We start from the raw sequence: 17919 nt of genomic DNA, 5'->3' as shown, positions 1-17919 counted from the left end.
CATCTCCACCAAAAATAAAACGCGAGCTCAATGGACTTTGTTGGGAGATTTGATAGTGAGAAAAGGACCGGGGTCCGGTCAACATGAAAGGGCTGTTGTGGCGTTTTTTAAAGCGAGCTTGTCATTTCCATCACCATTGGGAAGTGTCAGCCACGGGCAGATGTGGCAAACGTCCCCAGCTACTAATATACCTGCTGCTGGCAAAGCACCTCTGAGAGCCCCATTCACAAAATACCCAGGCATCAATTCTTGCATAGACGGCTTAGACAGTACAGCCTCGTCTGAGCGCCGACACCAGCATTTAGCGCCCGCAGAGAAAACTTGCTTCAGCATCCACACTGAGCTTCTTTATTGTTTCTCCCTGCGATAGAATTTTAATAAGCTCGCACCTGCGGGATTCGCTTATGGAAACGTGCAAAGACCAAAAAGCAAAGTTGCCCGCTGTTGCGTTTTCTCTCAGCTGTGGGCATTTAGTCCAGGCAGCGGCAAACAAAAAGCATCAGAGCGCATCGATTCCTTTCACATCATTCAAGCAACTAACCGGCTACCATCCTCCCCCCCCCCAACCCACCACCACCACCACCACCCCATTGTGTTCCAGTGATATCTTCCAAGTCAGGACTTCCAGAGATTCTAGAGATCATACAACAAATCCCACTTTGTCGTGGTGTGACCCGCGCAGACGGTTTGCCATTGCTTTGGCGTCGGCGGCGGTGATAATAACAAAATGAACAATCTGCAATTTTTTTGGCCTTTCTTCAGTCTTTGAATAAACGCATCTGGACTTTGGGCAGTTTTTACGAGTCCCAGTATTTTTACGGGCTCCGTGAGGCGTCGCTGGGCCACGAGGAGCCCGGCGGCTCGTCGCGGACGGAGGCCTTCCCGACAGATCCGGCTGTAAAAATGCTAATAGAAAAGCTGTGTTCCTTCTCACACTGTTTTTGTGAATAAATTGTCCCTTTAGGTCAAAAAAAAAAAAAAAAAAAAAAAAGCTCCCCAGAGTGACGTCCCCTTTTATGGAGATGACCCTTGCCGGCTGAAACGGCTCCAACAGTTTTAGCACCTCCGCTGCCGGCCTGTGAATCACTGGTGTCAGCGTTTAACCGCGACACTTCGCTCCGGGGGCCGACTGCCAAGTGCATTTATCACCATATTGATGATATATTTTTTTTTTTTGTTGTTGTTGTTGCCGCCCTCCCATGAGTGGCGAGTGCCACCACTTTGTTTTCCCCACTGGCTCCGTCCCAGCGTCGCCCCCTGCTGCATTATTTAGAATGTTTAAAGAGTGGGCTCTATTACCCCCCCCTCCCCCCTTCCCCCCGCCGTCGGCCGAGAAGCTTTTAGCCGGGGGGTGGGGGTGGGGGGGGGGGTGTCCGCCTTGCGCCGCGCTGCGCTGTTTGGCTGCGGCCAGCAGGTGGAGAGGTTTTCACGGGGGAGATTCTGCGACCTCCGGCCCCCCCCTCTGCTGCAACTGATCCCTCCTCTGTCGCTCTCATGTTGCCCCTGATGAGAGGACTTCCTGCACAAACTTCACTCCACTTTGCGGGTGGGGGGGGGGGAGGGAGAACATATGTTGGAGATTTAACAAGCGGGTAAAGGGGGGGGAAAAGCAGAGGGAGCTCGCAGAGCAAAGCAGGAGGAGGAGGAGGAGGACGTCTCGCTCTCCTCTCTTGTCTGGGTCTCGGCCTCCCGGTTCGCATCTTCAGACTTTTTTCTTTTTTTTTTATTTTTCTGGCGACATGTATTCCCGCACAAGTCTCCTCCCGGCGCTGCTGCTGCTGCTGCTGCTGCAGCTCCGCCAGGCCCGGGCCGCCATGGACTCCTGCTACGGCGAGGAGGGGGCCCCCGCGCGCTGCATGCCCAAGTTCGAGAACGTGGCCTTCAACCGCAGCGTGGCGGCGTCCAACACGTGCGGCTCGCCGGCGGAGGAGTACTGCACGCAGATGGGCACGACGCGCTCCTGCCACCGCTGCGACGCCTCCGAGCCGGCGCTGAGCCACGGCGCCGGCCTCCTGACGGACTTCCACAGCAGCGAGGAGAACACCTGGTGGCAGAGCCAGTCCATGTTCTACCGGGTCCAGCACCCCAACTCCGTCAACCTCACCCTGCACCTGGGTAAGCAGCACCACGCAGGATGCAGTTAGCTATTGATCCGGGTTAGCATTGACTTAACTCAACCTAAACCGTGTTATCCTCTTGGACTCCCTTGAATGTTTTGCATTTTCCCTGCAGTGCTCAAATGTTCCTTTCTTTTGTGTGAGAGTTTGATGGATTTCCTAACACCACTCCAAATTTGTTTCTTGTTTTTTTTCTCCCCCCCCCCCCCCCCCCCCCCCAACCCCCCAACCCCCCTTGCGCTTTTCATCTCGGCACATAAGAAAAAAAAAATACTCAATCACAAAAATATGTCTTTGTACTGACGTCCAGCCGATGTGGAAATCTTTAATACAAAGCAGCTGCACTTGTTTTTGTTGGGTTTCTCCTCTCTCTCTCTCTCTCTCTCTCTCTCTCTCTCTCTCTCTCTCTCTCTCTCTCTCTCTGCGCACCTCCATCCTAATGAGAAACACTGCAGCACAGACACGGTTTCAGCTCGGGGGGTTGGGGGGGAGGGGGGGTGCGCGCCGTCTGTAAGTGCTTAGCAAGGGTTTAAAGGGGGACACGCCGTCGACGCCGCCTGACGAGCGGAGATAGCGGCTGAGTGATGGGTCAGCGTTTCGGCCGACGCCCCCCCACCCCCACCCCCACCCCCACCCCGCGACCAGTGTCACAACACAACAGCGGCAGCCTTGTCTATGTCTGCGGTTGCGACTGAGGCATGAAACATCTTGGTGACGCTTTCATGCAAAACTTTATTTATTTATTTTTATTTTTTTTTTGGGGGGGGGGGTGATTGATGTCGGGAGAGCATCTTGAATCGCTGGCGTGCTTGTAATTACGACCACAGCGTTTGTGCGTCTGCTCGTTGTCAGGAAGAAGAGATTGGTGGGAGGTGGGAGGGACACAGATTGGAAAATATCACAGCCTCATTGAGATATAAAACATGCAGAAATGCCTCGTTAAATAGCGCTGGAGTTTCTCTTCAGGTCGACACGACATCAAAAGTCGAACGCCAAAGCCGTTGCTTTCATTCCGACTATTACTGGGTTGTAACACCGCGTTGTTCCATCTCGAGAGGAATTCTTGGTGGTAAACAATTGAAAAGCCGTACAAAAAAATTAAAAAAAAAAAAAGAAAAAACCTGCTTTGGCTTTAAGGCAAAAGCAGGCTGTGATAAGTGGAAGGGGATTTACATATAAAGCGTTTTTTGGAATTTAAAGAAGACGCGCCCGACCTCTGAGGTGGGGTAACTTCCATTAACCCCACAGCCGGAGTCACAACCAGGGGACTGTGTCAGCGAGTCTGTGTCAGCCCTCATTTTACATTATGCAAATTCTGCCAGATGTTTTTTTTTTTCTTTGGGGTGGGGGGGGGACAGAATTTTTCCGAGAAAAGCCCCTCCCTGGACATCAGGAGTCAAGGTCTGCGCAGTAATAATAACGAGAAAAATAACACCTGTTATTACTCACACAAACTGTCGCCACCTTTAATTGAAACCTGTGGAGTTCCAGCGGAGCTAAATTTGTTACAGTTTGCGGGAAGCTTGCGGGGGGGGGCAGTGCATCTCGCTGCGTTCAAGTTGTCGGAACACAATTGCCCGTGCTCTTTTTTTTTTTTTTTTTCCCCCTTTTTATTCTTTTTCGCAAATCTGCCTAATTTTCACCAACTTCTCGGGGACCCGCTGGAGCCATTAGCGCCGTGATCCCATTACTGTGCTGCGTAACACGGCAGAAATGACTAACAGACTGCATTTGTCACTTTGTCCAAAATTTAATTGTGGCGATTAATGGCACAAAAGCGTTCAAAATCCCTCTACGAAATTACCTTCCCCCCTGTAACTTCCATTTTAATTGCCGCACCGTGTTTGTGCGCGGTCTCAGCCAGATGACAGGAGTTTGGGAATTTGGAAAGGTTTTTTTTTTTTTCTTTTCTTTTCTTTTCTTCCTCTGGCAGTTCATTTATTATTGAAGTGGAGCGAGAAAGAAGAATGAAAATACACTGTGAATTCCTGCAATTCATCCAATAAGTGGAAATGAATTGGCGACGCGGTGGTGGTGGTGGGGGGGTGTAGGGATTGTTTTGCTTCCTGCTTTGGGGGTGAGGGAGTGAGTGTGTGGGGGGTTGGCGGGGGGGCGGGGGGGATCCTGTCTTAGCACTCAGGAGATACAACCGTGGCTCTGCACGTTAAAAACAAAAACAAAGCTCGCAGAGCTGCTTCCACGGCGCGTTCAAGGGGGGTCGGAAAAAAAAGATCCGAGCCGGTTTGGACTTTAATCTTGGACAACATGGCAGCCAGTCACCGGCTGACTCCACCACGCGGATAGCGGATCTTTCAATAAGTCAACTCTCATTGTGGTTTCAAACTTCGGCCGGGATTGTCATGCATGTCGGAACCGGGTTTTACCGACCCGAAACAGCCGCAAAAGCAGCGGCGTCGGGTTTTTGGACGCGGGCGGCGCTTTTCTCTCCTCCTCTTTCTCTCATTGGTCGGCTCTAATTTCCCGCGGACGCAGCGCTGTTTTCATGTCTCGTCCGCGCCGGAAGGTTTTCAGCCACCAAAGCGTCCTCTCCTGCGCAGCCTCTGGGCCGCAAGGACAGTTGAAAGGAGACATTTTTCTTGGCAGGTCAGGTTTCCTGCCTCCCCCAACCTCCGCACCCCTCCCCCTCCCCCTCCCCCTCCTCCTCTGTGGGCGGAGTGGCCAGAAAAAAAAAAAAAAGACCCCGCGGTTCAAAGCGGCAAGAGGCAGGGACAGAATGATGACAGGAGCTGAAAATGTCAGCGCTCGGGCTACTCTCAGGAAGTCTTATGGGGGGGGGGGAGTGCTTTCATCAAATAAAGAGTATTGATTTCCAATACAGCGTAGAAGTCTGGCAGGGTTTTTTTGTTTTTGTTTGTTTGTTTTTTTTAGGCCGTTTGTTGTCGTTAATCTTTAGCTTTAGCTTCCGCTAATGCCGCCGCTGCCGCCGCTTTAGGGGAGGTTTGTTCGTTTCCCATGAAATAATCCCCACAGCCTCCGATAAAAGATGATTTCCGGGAAATTTTCTCTATAAATGAATAAATAAATAAATAAATAAATAATGGCTTTCGCAACGGCCTTAGATTTTGCATGTGCGGCATCTCTTTGTTTCGCAGGAAAGATGTGGGGTGCGTGCGAGTGTCTGTGTGTGTGTGTGTGTGTGTGTGTGTGTGTGTGTGCGTGGGTGGGTGGGGGGAGGGGCATAACCTCGACTTCACTGTTTTCCTTCCACTCTCCAAACAACACAAGCCGTCTCGCCGCCTCGGGAGAGAAAACAGGCAAATGCTGGGACGATAAACACAGCGGCTGGAGGGAGGGATGGATGGAGGGAGGGATGGATGTCGCGGGCGCCAGACTCTTGCAGAGGCTGAGATGTATGGGGGGGGCGGGGGTGGGAGGTGGGGGGGGAATCTAAACAAAAGCCAATGAGGAGGGAGACGGAGGTGGCCGGCGTTGCTCTCGGAGGATCTAGGAGAGAAAATGAAAATGCCCAGCGGTTTGCCGGTGAGGAATCGGGGTCAGGCCGTTCCCACGATGACACCACACACACACACACACACACACACACACACACACACACACACACACACACAACAGACACACGAGCAACCCAGAGTCGTCCGCAGCTGGTTCTTGTTTAGCGCAGCCGGAGAGAAGCAACATCCTGCCTCGCTCCTAAACGTCTGGCCACGCACGCGGCTCCTCTCAGCCTGTCGCTGGCAGGACACACACACACACACACACAGACACACACACACACACACACACACACACACACACACACAGACAACCAAATTCTATATAATTCATCAGTTTGAACGGGCTGGGCGATTACAAGTCGTAATTAACTTTGCATTTTCCTAATTGCGGCGATCTCGTCTGCGCCCCGTTAAGTGGATTGTAAATATTTTGCCCAGCGATGAGCCACTCTCTCTCTCTCTCTCTCTCTCTCTCTCTCTCTCCCTCTCTCTCTCTCTCTCTCTCTCTCTCTCTCTCTCTCTCCCTCTCTCCCCCTCTCTCTCTCTCTTCTCCTGTCTGTCGGTCGCCCGGTGTGCCGGCCGGAGCAGCTGTGTTGACTTGACACCGATGACTCAGAGTGGGAGTCAGCAGACGCTCTCCGTGCGCCCCCCCCCTCCCCCCCCTCGCCCCCCCCAAACCCAACCTCTCTCACGAAGCCTGCCAACGAGTCGTCCGTACGTGTCATCGTCAGCCACGAGACTCAGGTGTGCAGACTCGCACCAGGCATTTCTTTTTTTTTTTATATATATATAAGACAAAATAAAATGATCGTTTAAGTGCTGAAAGCAACAAGGTTTTTTTTTGTTTTGTTTTTTTTCAATTTTCTGCTTCAATTTTCTTTTGTCCAGAGCCAAGATTTTAAAAAAAAACTTTTGTTTTGTTTTCAGTTTGTCTCTTTAATTGGATGATGTCTTTTTATTTTTTGCGACCTTGCCGCCTAAATCAAGCACCGATGAAGTGCAGACACAACAGAGCAAGCGAATCAACCACACTGAGGACGAGAAAGCTTTCATTTTAGTTGTATACTTTTTTAATTCTGCGTGTATTGCAGTTTTTGTTTTTTGTTTTTTTTCTTAATTTTCACTGTGGGACGTGAGAGGAAATTCAATTTCAATGTTTTCTTCAGGTAGCTGTTAGAGTTGACGTTGAACCAAAGAAGATTTCCGCTTGGACGTCGACACACCAGCTGAGAAAGTGGCTCTTTTTTTTTTTCTTTTTTTTTTTGTATAACTTTAAATGAATGGAGTCTGCATTTAACGGGCGCGTCATTAAACAAATTAAACCCTTCGCAATTAGCCTTCATTTCATCGCGGGGGATATCCAGCAAAATGTTTCATCTTCTGCCTCTTTTATCTTTTGGGGTTTTTTGTTGTTTTTTTTTTTTTTTTTCTCGCGTTTCCGCCCCTTTTGCATCAGTCTCCGCAGGGCCGGGGTTCACCTCATGCAGGGAGTAAATGAAAGCTAAATGATCTCAGTTCTCCTCAAGGACCGATACCATTAGAGATCGCTGCGGAGGCGAGAGAGCGTCTCTCTCACTTGGCCGAGGCGAGCAACACATTGCCATTAGGGGTGCAGCAGTGGATGCCTTCTCTCTCTCCCTCCCTCCCTGCCTCTCTCTCTCTCTCTCTCTCTCTCTCCCCCCTCTCTGTGAACACGCCGGGCGTCAAAGACATGGTATTTAATGATGTCGAGAAAAAGAAGAAGAAGAAGCGAGCCCCGTGAGTGCCGTGAACGGGCCTGTTAAGAAGGTTTTCTGCAAGTTTTCATCTCGCCCTATTCCCAATATGACTCCACTAGCGTGAACACCATAGCAGCACTTTGCAGTGATTTTCTTTTCCTTAATGTGTGCCTGGGTTCAGGAAGTTGAGAGTCCAAATGTCTCTGTGGTCAACCAGACTAAGAAGACGAAGACAAAAAGCGTTTGCGTCGCCTGTTTCCGAGCCAGACGCTGCTAGAAATCCTCATTTGAGCTGAATTTGATCAACCGGGAGGTAAAGCAGAGAGACGCAGAGTGACTCATAGGTCCAAAAGGCCACCTGTGTGTGTGTGTGTGTGTCGCTCCGTAGTGCAATCAACTGGTGACAGTGTGGTGTGCCGTCGAGACAATGCTATTTTCCTCAGAAAAGGCTGTAACTGACGTGTTTTGGTCTGCATTGTCACATGTGTGTTGCGCTCCTCAGTTTGCCTTGGTTTCCATTTCCCTATTAGTGAAAGCAAGAGAAGAAAACGTCCCGTTTTCCTCCTAGAAATCGCCGTCCGCGCAAAAACATTTCTCATTTTGGAGAAAACTCATTGCTTTACCTCCTGCACCACCACCCCTCATTTACTTTAGCAGATATCCCGGAGCTAAATCCGCTTTTCTTACCGCTCAGCTTTGGATATTACTTTTGCACTTTTATCCCCCACCCACAGCCCCCTCAACCGCGCTTTACAATGCAACACCTATTACCGCACACCTCCGTCAGATCTGCTAAATCCGCCCCCAATCACCGACTCAGATGGAAATCTGGGCACATCTTACTCGCCTTACAAATCGCAACGAGGGAGATTGGGGTCATGGGCATCCCGCACTGATTTGTGGAGGAAAAAAGAAAAAACTTATTTTGCTATTTTGTTGAATTTGAAGAAAAAAAAAACAAAAAAACAAAAACCTGCGTAACAGACATTTCAATGGAAACACAAATAGGTTTGTTTGTGATGTCCAGAAGTCAGATTGGACCTCATTGTAGCCAGTGATTTATTGGCTTGTTTGGGCCCTGCAGTTCATATAAGTGGAGGAATAATCATTTCTTATGCCTTATGACCTATGTTTCTTTTCAAGGTTTCCATTATGATCGGGATAATGAGAAAATAATCCTGGGGATTCTTCTTTTCCTGCAGGGATGACATTCATTTAGCCTGCACACAGGCACGGGAAATTAAGCCCGCCTGCCATTGTTTTCCTTCCCTCTGTAATGCAATTATGCTCCGGGGGCACCACACTGTCACCCCCAACATATTTGTCTCTTACATAACAAGCGGCCATGTCGCCGCGCAGGCCGAGCGGTTCCGGATTCCAGCTTCAGGTCAGATTTGGAGACAAAACAAAAAACCCAGTGCTGCGTGTCGTCCCCAGGCAAGGCGTTCGAGATAACCTACATCCGACTGAAGTTCTACACCAGCCGGCCGGAAAGCTTCGCCGTCTACAAGCGCACGGAGCGGGACGGCCCCTGGCTGCCCTACCAGTATTACAGCAGCACCTGCAGGAAGACCTACGGCAACGACTTGAAGACCTTCATCCGGCCGGGAGATGACGAGCAGACCGCCCTGTGCACGGACGAGTTCAGCGACATCTCTCCCCTGACCGGAGGGAACGTGGCCTTCTCCACCCTGGAGGGACGACCCAGCGCCTACAACTACGACCAGAGCCTGGTGCTGCAGGTGAGAGCCGCTTCTCGCTCACGTTCCGCGCTCTGTATGACCCTGAGATTTCAAAACGAGAAAGCCTGCACATCGATCGCAACAGCGACATTTGTTTGTGCAGTTGCACTGAATTTCATAAGAAATCAGGTTCTTTCTTAGCCGTGACGAAAGCGGGAAGTAGATGCTGCTGAGCTATTCTTAAAATCCCCAGAAGAGGAGGAGGAAGATGACCAAAAAAAAAAACTGCTCTGAGCCTAATTGATGCTAAAAAAAAAAAAAAAAGAAGACTAGCATAGACAGTGCGGCCGTGTCAACAACAACATGTGTTCACTCACGTCTGGCTTTGGCAAGAGTTTATCTGGTGCGTATAGCGGCTAGCCACGAGGCAGTGACAGAGTCTTAGCGCCTTGGCTAAAGTAGCTCCAACAAATCTGATTTTTCCGCTTGAACGTGACAGTACAGAAGCCCTGAGCGGTCATGCATTCACATATTTTTTTTTTTCCCCTTCCTCTGTTTTCACAAGATAACATGTGAATTTCACTTGTTTTGGGAAAGATCTTGAGTTATTTAATTCGGGGGGGGAAAATGTAGAAAACAAATGTATGAATGCGTGACTGCTCACGACTGCGACTGTCCAGCCGCCTTCCGACTTTCAGTTCACTATTACAAACACGTATTGTGCGTAGGCCTCTCACCAGACACAGACACAAGACTCTATTGTAGCCGCGCATCTGTTACAATAAGCGTAACGATGACAAACTAGCCACTTGGTGTGCAGTTTGTTTCCGTTTAATGATGCAAATCTCACGTCCCAAGTGGAGGAAATACAACATAACACATAAAAACGCAAAGGCTGTTGCTCAGAATTACTAAGATTCAGTCTCTGTGTGAAATATTAATACTCCCCTTAACGCCGGCCCCCACTGGAGGCATGGAAAAGAGCGAGTGAGCGCGTTCGCGATCAACACTTTTCACCTCGGCAGACTAATCTGGACCGCGCACGTAACCCAGCCACATATTCCACACTTTTTAGCGCGCAGACGGCAAAAGGAGTGTCAGGTTTTTAGCTCCGGTCAAACTCCGAGGAAGCAGCGCTGAATTAATAAGGGGACTCCCGAGACGGAGCCTTGGAGGGGTGGGAACAGCAAAGCGCGGCTGAATTGGACTAAATTAAGTCATTAATGCAGCCGCTCCCTCGCGCCAGACAGGACTGAGAGCGGCTGGATTCACACCCAAGGGCTCCGTTGCGTTTCTGAGACTGTGTGTTGGCGTTTGTCTCTCCCTGTTATGAACCGGTGACCTTCACCCTCAGACGAATCTGCAACACCTCGGCAACCTGAGTGGAGGAGATAGAAAGACGGATGGTTCGGCCAAGAGAATACCTGAAAATGTGCAGATTTTGCTCACCTGTGCTTCGTGAAACTGATCGGAATTCAGGTTTTCACCAGCTCTCCTTCGGATCCGGCATCAAAGAGCCTAATATTTTGTTTTGAGGCAGATGCTGCACGGTGTTGCTGGACCGCCCATGAATAAAAAAAAAAAAAGAAAAAAAAAAGATAATTGGTAAAAAACTTCAGAACACGACTTTTATGCCCCGACGGAATCAACCTACAGCTACCTGAGTGCACTGGGTTTAGTGCTCTCTGAGGCTACACCCACTGCTTTTCAGATGGGAGTGGAACATCACTTAGTTGGCACTCTAATGGAACAAACCTACAAAAAAAAAAAAAAAAAAATACAGTAAAGCCTCCGAGACGGTATAGCTTATCCTGATTGGACGCCAACAATAGGATCTCTCCCTAACGCTTTCAGGGCCTTCTGATGGGAACAATGAAGTAGATCCAGATCTGGTCCCAAGGCGTTGCATGGCAACTGCACAAATTTCATGCTTCACTCTGCGTCGTTAAAGAAGTGTCTCCTGAAAATTTCAGACTAAACACTCCCACCAGCCTGCTCACCGTCTGGCAGGAAGCCAGGCCCACAGCCGAGCACAAGGAGCTCTGCAGTAACGGAGATGCCTTCACCTTTGACACGGTTAACTGGTGTTTGGTAGGAGATTAAGAGATTGTGAGTCTGATCATGGACTGGGATTGCACCCCGTCGCCCACCGCCGGCCCCGAGGCAGCCCGACTGCGCGTTGCGCCGGCCGTCAATTCGCCGAGGGAGGCGGAGCTGCGTGCGTGGAAGGCGCTTCCGGTGAATTTGCATGAAGAAGGAGCACGAAGGAGGTTAATGGAGAAACACCAGAGGGTAATGGCAGAAAGAAAAAGTGACTCGAGGATCAATTAGGGGTTGAGCCAATTGAGCACTCACAGGTGTGCTGCATCGAATGAAGCGAGAGGAATAAATAGGCTTTTCTCTCTGAAGAAAAGCACTTTAAGGCTTCACCGCAGAGCCAAAAATAGGATCCAAAACTGGGCCCTGAACTGGGAAGGGAAGTTCATTTGTGTGAGGCTATTTTCAGAAGACTTGGTCAATTATTTTTTCTTTTTTTTTTTCCTTCCTGAGAATAAATCAATACCGACAGACGCGGAAAAAAGCTGTTAGTCCTGCGGGAGCACGTGACGGCTTCCAGACCACTCCGTGACGTCTTTGCTGCCGTCTTTGTGTGGAGAAGAGCAAATATTGTTATTTGACCAGGCTTGGAAAAAACATGAGGAGGCGGCTGCGGTTGTGTCAACTGATATCACGGCTAAAAGATGTCGGGACATTTTGAGCTGTTGTGTTGTGCCCCGGGAAAGACAAACAGTCAAAGCAATCAAAAACGGCATTTTAAGACCCGGCAGAGTACAATTTAGTCCGTGCTGTTGACTATACAAATGACACACGTTGTTTTAACGAACAACAATTGAACTATACGTGGAAATAAAAAAATAACCGGGTTTGATTGAATTGATGGAACTCTAGTGGCATGCTTGGGGCAGCAAAACAGCTCCAACAGATTCATATGGTGGAAAAACAGGCACCGCTGCCGAGGTGTAAACTCCATAGGAACAGTGAAAAAGATTAAAAAAAAACAAAAAACTGCTAAATCAGCTGTAACCTGATTCACAGGATGCAGGGGCCCATACAGTCCTCCCTCCTCCCACCGGGTCGTTTGCATTCTCAGTCCTTGCAATAGCTTACAGTGTCGCTAACCTTGTTGCCTCGGCATCCTCTGCAATAACGACGGGGGGGAGGGGGGGGCCAATAACGATGACAACATGCCCCGCTGACCCCTCCCTCCCACCCACCCACCGGAGAAATATCCGAGGCGGGGAGGGAGCCTTCCTCCTTTGCGTCATTAAATGAGAGGAGGGAGCGATTCATCAGTGCGAGAGGAGCCGCCCCTGCAAGATGAGAGAGGAGCCCTCGTTGCAACCGCAGCAGTGCCGCGGTGCGCGTTAATGCCGCACTACACCACACTCATGAACTTCGAGATTCTTTCATTTTTAATGATGCGGTGCAAAATTAATTCTGTCTCAGTTTGTCTCAGCTCGGTCGGGAAGTCTTTCAAAAGACAACTGGGACTTTGCTGCGATGTCAAGCCGACGACTTATTTACACGTCATTCACTTAAAATGGGAAAAAGCCAAGATGCGTAAGAGTTAAAGGCCGCATTGCGGGATTGGCACAGGAATATGTGACTGTACACTGTTAGGGAACGTCTACGAATGTGGAAAACTCCATCATGACATAACACGCGGTGGTGGAAATCTGCCTTTTCTGACGTCGCAAAGGGCGCTGAGCAAACGCCTCTGCTGAGCATTGGGACGCTGCAAACAGAGGGCTAAATGAGCTGCTGGGGATCTACATAGCTCCAGAGTTCCTGCAGAGCTATCCGTGTGCAGCTGCTCCACTGCAGCCCAGAATGAGTGAACAGCAACGATGGAGCTGAAATGGTTTTCGTCTCCTTCAAAGCGTCGTAGCCCACTTACTCCCACATGTCCTTCAAATGGGGATGTTTACCAATGAGAGCGCTGAAAGGAGCAGGTCTTGCACAGGAATCAACCGCTTCTTTGATGACGTCCGACTCGCCTCTTATCCCCATCCAGCTGTGCTCGCTCTCTCTCTCTCTCTCTGTTTCTCTCCATTCCCTGGAATATGTTTATCTTTTCTTTTTACAGCCACTTGCTTATCATTCTGCAAAGAGTTGGACGAATTCCTGTTTCTTTGACGTGCTTTCCTGCTCGCAGTCTTTGGGGCGACGCTGCTCTGGGGCCTCCACTGTGTTTGAACCGTAAGCTTCCGGGATATGTGTAGGAAGGAATGCAGAGAACCGACAGGAAAGACGGTCCGCGGAGGTAATCCGATTCCTGTTCGGTGCCAGGCTATAGCTATACGTTGTTATTTTTAGAAAACACTGGCAAACTCGAAATTGTCATAATATGGATCGGGAAATCTGATGAACGCTCTTTAAACACTGAAGCACTTTGTGTGTATTTGCTTTTCGCCCAAACCTGCCTCGCCAAACCCAGCTGACTGCTGGGCTCAGAGGTGGTGCCTCTGTTCTCATCGAGTGCTTTGCTGGGAGAGCACCAAATCTCTGCAACCTCCTACGAAGAAGAAAGAAATTCGCCTTTCTCATGATTCAAACAGCAGGAAGATGGAGGAGGGATGGTGGCGGCGGCGGCGGCGGCGGTGGCGGTGGCGGCGGCGGCGGCGGCGAGGCAATCATCAGCTAAGCTGCGCTGAGCGTTGGGATAAGGCCGTTTCCCTCACGTGCCTCCAATTGGCAATCGGCTTGTACCTCCCTACCCCGAGTGGCAAAACGTGCCTTTCGTTTCTATTGGATTAGCTCCTAAGTTGCCTCTGTGTTTGGGGATGATGCGTTGTAGGCTGCCGTCGGCGAGGCAACATAGGCGGGAAAGTGGAGAGGAGCACACGTGCAGGATTTTCCCGAGTCGGAATGAGACGAGGAGGTAATAGATTCGGTGCTACTTTCAAGTAGATTGTGTCACGCTGGCTGTTAGCGCTTGAGTTATTCTGCCACCTTGCGAGTGGCAGTGGGGCTGAATGCAAAACTGTCTCAGTGGGTTGAGAACTGCATTTCTTTTTCCACTTCTACATTCTCGCTAGCCTTTTCTTCGTCAATGTCCGCTAAGCTTTACAGCAGAGACGGAAATCTCCCCAGGAAACGTATGAGGCCGTATTCGAATGACCAAGAAAACATTTAAATGATACCTGTCAAGCCTTCTCCGTCTTTCTGGAGTGTGGAAAAAAAACAGAAACAACAACACCACACATCCCACATTTGTTCTGCGGCAACAATTAACCCTGTGACTCTGCCTGTGGAATCGGCTTTGCTGACGAAAGGGCTCGCCTTGAGAGCGTCGGGTCTGTTTGATTGTCGGAGAGCGTTTGATTCCCAGACGCGTCCTCCCGAAGCTCCTGCTCGTCCTCGCTGTCCAGGTCAGCAGCATCGCAGCTGTCAATCCCAGACGGGGAGGGAAACGGCAACAGGCACTTTGATTTTGTGTGTCTGCCCTTGTCCCCCCGGCGCCTCTGTAATAAGCCCTCGTGGTCTTGTATAATCAGGACCAGTGGGGAGCGGCTGGATGAAATGACTCTTTTAATGTCTGGGAACAGCTCGACAATACAAAATGAAAGCTTTTTGGGGTGTTTTCTCAAGCCCCGGCATTCCGGCTCGTAACCAAACGGGCATGGAAGTATGTTACCTCGGCGAGCACGTGCTAGTATTTCCAAATAACCCCCCCAACCCCCCGTCTAAAAAAAAAGCTCAATTCTGGCCTGGATCTGAACCGGAACCCGGCTGTTGGTTGTCCCAACCAGCACCAATATCACAGCTGTTGGCAAAGATAATAAAAAGATTCATTTTTTTTAAGATTTGTTGGGTTTATTGGACCTTCCGATGCCTTCGGACAAAGTTGCAGTTGGTAACATTTTACTCGGGGCCAGTCACATTTCTTCACCAACAATTTGAATGAACTCTTGTCAAAGCCCCGTCGGGACCCATATCAATACTGAGTAAATGCTTTCCCGGTCCTGATAAACTTTGGCCATTCCAGACAGCATTTCCACATGGAGCTGTGAGATTGATGGTGTCTTGCAAATTCAGGTTTTACACAAGCAAAATCCCTTGCGATTTAAAGGGCAGAGCCAGTGGGGGAAAAATGGAAATCAGCCTCTATGTTGGATCAGATTCTCCTTTTTGACCGAACTGACACAGTCCTTCACACACAACGTGTACTCCCTGTCTTGCGGGGTCCGTGTCAGAGCCCTTCTTATTGATTTGTGTCGTGCGGCTTCCTCAAGTGCATTTCTATCTCGTCTCAGCTGGCGGAAAACTAACTGCATCCCCTTCATCCAAAGTAAATCATGACCGCATTGGCGAAAAACGTTTATTCCTATTTTTTGTCTCTGGCGTGCGCCAGGATCGATTTTTGCACGTGCAGTGCACGTCCTCAAGGAGCCGATACGCTCCACAGGTGAGGCCAATTTGAAGATGGGCAATTAGAGACAAATTGAAGGAAGGGGGGATTAGAGATTGGAAAAAAAAGAAATGAATGTAACCAGTCCAGGGCACCAGGACCAGGAGAGCGTATTTCCGCACCCCTCGATGCATATTAATCAGATGACCGTCGCTGTAACCAGCTAAGCCCTTGATTGCCGCGTGCGTGCCATTACCCGACGTGGTGGTCGCTCCCGTTCAAACGGCTAACGCGCCTTTCCTCGACGGGAGACGGCCGTGATTCCATTTCGATGAACCCGTTCAACCCTCAGATGTTTGGGCTTTGAGAGGACGCGCACCGGTGTCGCGTTAAAGCACGGCCGCTGATGTCTCGCCCAGATCATATCCCAGCGCGCCTCCGGGGTGACATCGACCCGCTGATTAGAAGACTGCGCGGGGGAATCGATACGAGGCAAGAATACGCAGATTGGGCGGCAAATCTTCCCATGGGCCCTGCCTGCCCCCCTACCCCCCCACCCACACCCACACCTTAAACAACAAGACGGGAAGGCTGGTAATTGACTGTGAGCCATGTCGCATTTGAATAAAAAGGCGGATCAATTGCGCCGTCTCTGGCGGCGCGTCGCTCCCCCCCCCCCCCCCTTCCCCTCCCTTCCCCCCTTCGCTTTGAGGCTGATGGAACGGATGGGTGTGACGCGGAGAGCCGAACAGGCCATAAGCGTCCCCGGTGCTGAAACAAAGCGCAGCAGCTCGTCATTAGAGGGTGAAAAATGTCTTGAACGCCGGCGAGAATTCGTTTCTCTAATGGTGACATACAGTCATGCCCGCGATGGCTGCAAATGCTGTGCATCGATGCACCTTAAAGGGCCGGTGTATCACATTAAAATGGCTGAAAAGTTGCTGTTTTTTATGTTGAGTGAGCCCCAAACTTTTTCCTTGGTCTTCAGGTCAACACCGACATACTGTGTTAGACGGGCTCCTTTGTTGCAGCTGTTTAGTCGGAGTTGGAAAATCTACTTTTCTCATGAAAACAACTTCCAAAAACTTTCCCTTTAATAATTCTGGTGTAGTTTTCACCGCAGAATCACCCGGTGTTTCTGTTCATAAGTGGTGAGCATGTCTCCTGATGTGCCGTCCTTGAAGAATGCGGCTTAAAACAGACTGACGGCCGACTGGAAGCCTCGAGAATGCAGAGATGTGGGTTAAACAGCGCTAAAGGGTGGAGGGAGGTCGTGTTTTCAGGACCTCTGAGAGCCACGTGTTTGACCTCAGCCTTGTTGATTCTGTCATTTGACTCTTTTTGATCCGCAACAGAGGTATGACTGCTGGGAAACTCCTGCCCGCCTCTGAAGATTTCACTGCAAGTGTTGTTGGGCTTTCTTCTCTCTTTATTTAAGACGCAAGCAAATAAAACTTTGGACCAGGAACGCTGGCATGGTTTTGTTTTTTTTTTTTTGTATATATATCTAATATATAAAAGTACATATTTCTTTCACACGCCGACATGACGTTTTAAGCGGCGTATCAAACTAGCGGGTTACGCACTCCGAGTCGGGCCGCCTTCAGAAAGTCCTGACACGTAGCGTACATTAAAGCGCGCCTGTCAAAAAAGCCACTTCTCCGAGAGGCGCCGTTTATTTTTCCTCCTCTGTCTGCTTAAGTGGCAGATAGTGCGGGAAGGCCTCTCAAGGAATTTTTATTCATAGAAGTCACATTTAACAATTGGCTTTTAATGCGGCGGGGGTGATGGCTGGGAGTTTTTTTTATTTTTTATTTTTTGAAGGGTGGTGGGGGGGGGTTTAAAACCACACGCACTTCAGCAGAGCATAAAATCATCCCCCTGTTCCTCTCTGTGGAATGTCAGCTCCACTATCCACCCTCCAATATGGCTCACACTGGGCCATGCATATTTCATGAGGCTTAAAACAGGACGCGCATCCCCGCCTGTATTATTAGCATTTTAATCCCTTTGCTGATTCGCCGCTTGTACCTCGGTCCTGAGCGCCAGCGTGGCTCCGACACGGCGCCGCTCTCCTCGACGACGCATCTCTCCTTGTCACGCCGCCGAGAGGTCAGAGAGGGGGGGAAAAAAAATAAAAATTAATCGGAGGGGAAACAAAAAACACATCAGTGACACTTAAGCGCAAAGGTGTTTTGCTTCGCATGTGCCACCCGGCCTTTTATTTTATTTATTTTTGTGTTTATTCATTTTTTTTTTTTTATTTCTTCCTGCTCACTGCGCCGTCAAATGCATTTCTGTACAGTGAAAGTGATTTCTTCCGCGGGGCGAACGCCGCTCACCTTGCCATTGTCACCCCTCCGCAGCGGAAGCCTTGTTGTGGAGCTCTCTTCCTCCTCCTCCTCCTCCTTCTTCTTCTTCTTCTTCTTCTTCTTTTTTTTTTTTTCTTGCTCCCCAATAATCGCGGCAAAGATGAAAGCTGCCGCGCGAATACAAATTTAATTTGTTCAGCCA

At 49.7% G+C, this 17919-nt stretch overlaps 1 protein-coding gene across 1 annotated transcript in view; it reads left to right on the top strand.

The window, feature by feature from the left end:
* Window positions 1-1619: 1619 nt before the first annotated feature.
* The window catches only part of lamc3 (laminin, gamma 3), an 88522-nt gene continuing 72222 nt past the window's right edge, over window positions 1620-17919 (top strand). Inside the window, exons 1-2 of the mRNA XM_076013920.1 lie at window positions 1620-2115; window positions 8749-9053. Coding sequence (XP_075870035.1) covers window positions 1740-2115; window positions 8749-9053 — 681 coding nt within the window. The 5' untranslated portion in view covers window positions 1620-1739. The remainder of the gene's footprint in view (window positions 2116-8748; window positions 9054-17919) is intronic.

The sequence above is a fragment of the Nelusetta ayraudi genome, unplaced genomic scaffold, assembly GCF_046127955.1.
Source record: "Nelusetta ayraudi isolate G7.1 ecotype Tasmania unplaced genomic scaffold, CSIRO-AGI_Nayr_v1 ptg000160l, whole genome shotgun sequence".
NCBI classification, from domain to species: domain Eukaryota; kingdom Metazoa; phylum Chordata; class Actinopteri; order Tetraodontiformes; family Monacanthidae; genus Nelusetta; species Nelusetta ayraudi.
The sequence above is the reverse complement of the archived record's forward strand: the minus strand, read 5'-3'. Positions and strand labels throughout refer to the sequence as shown.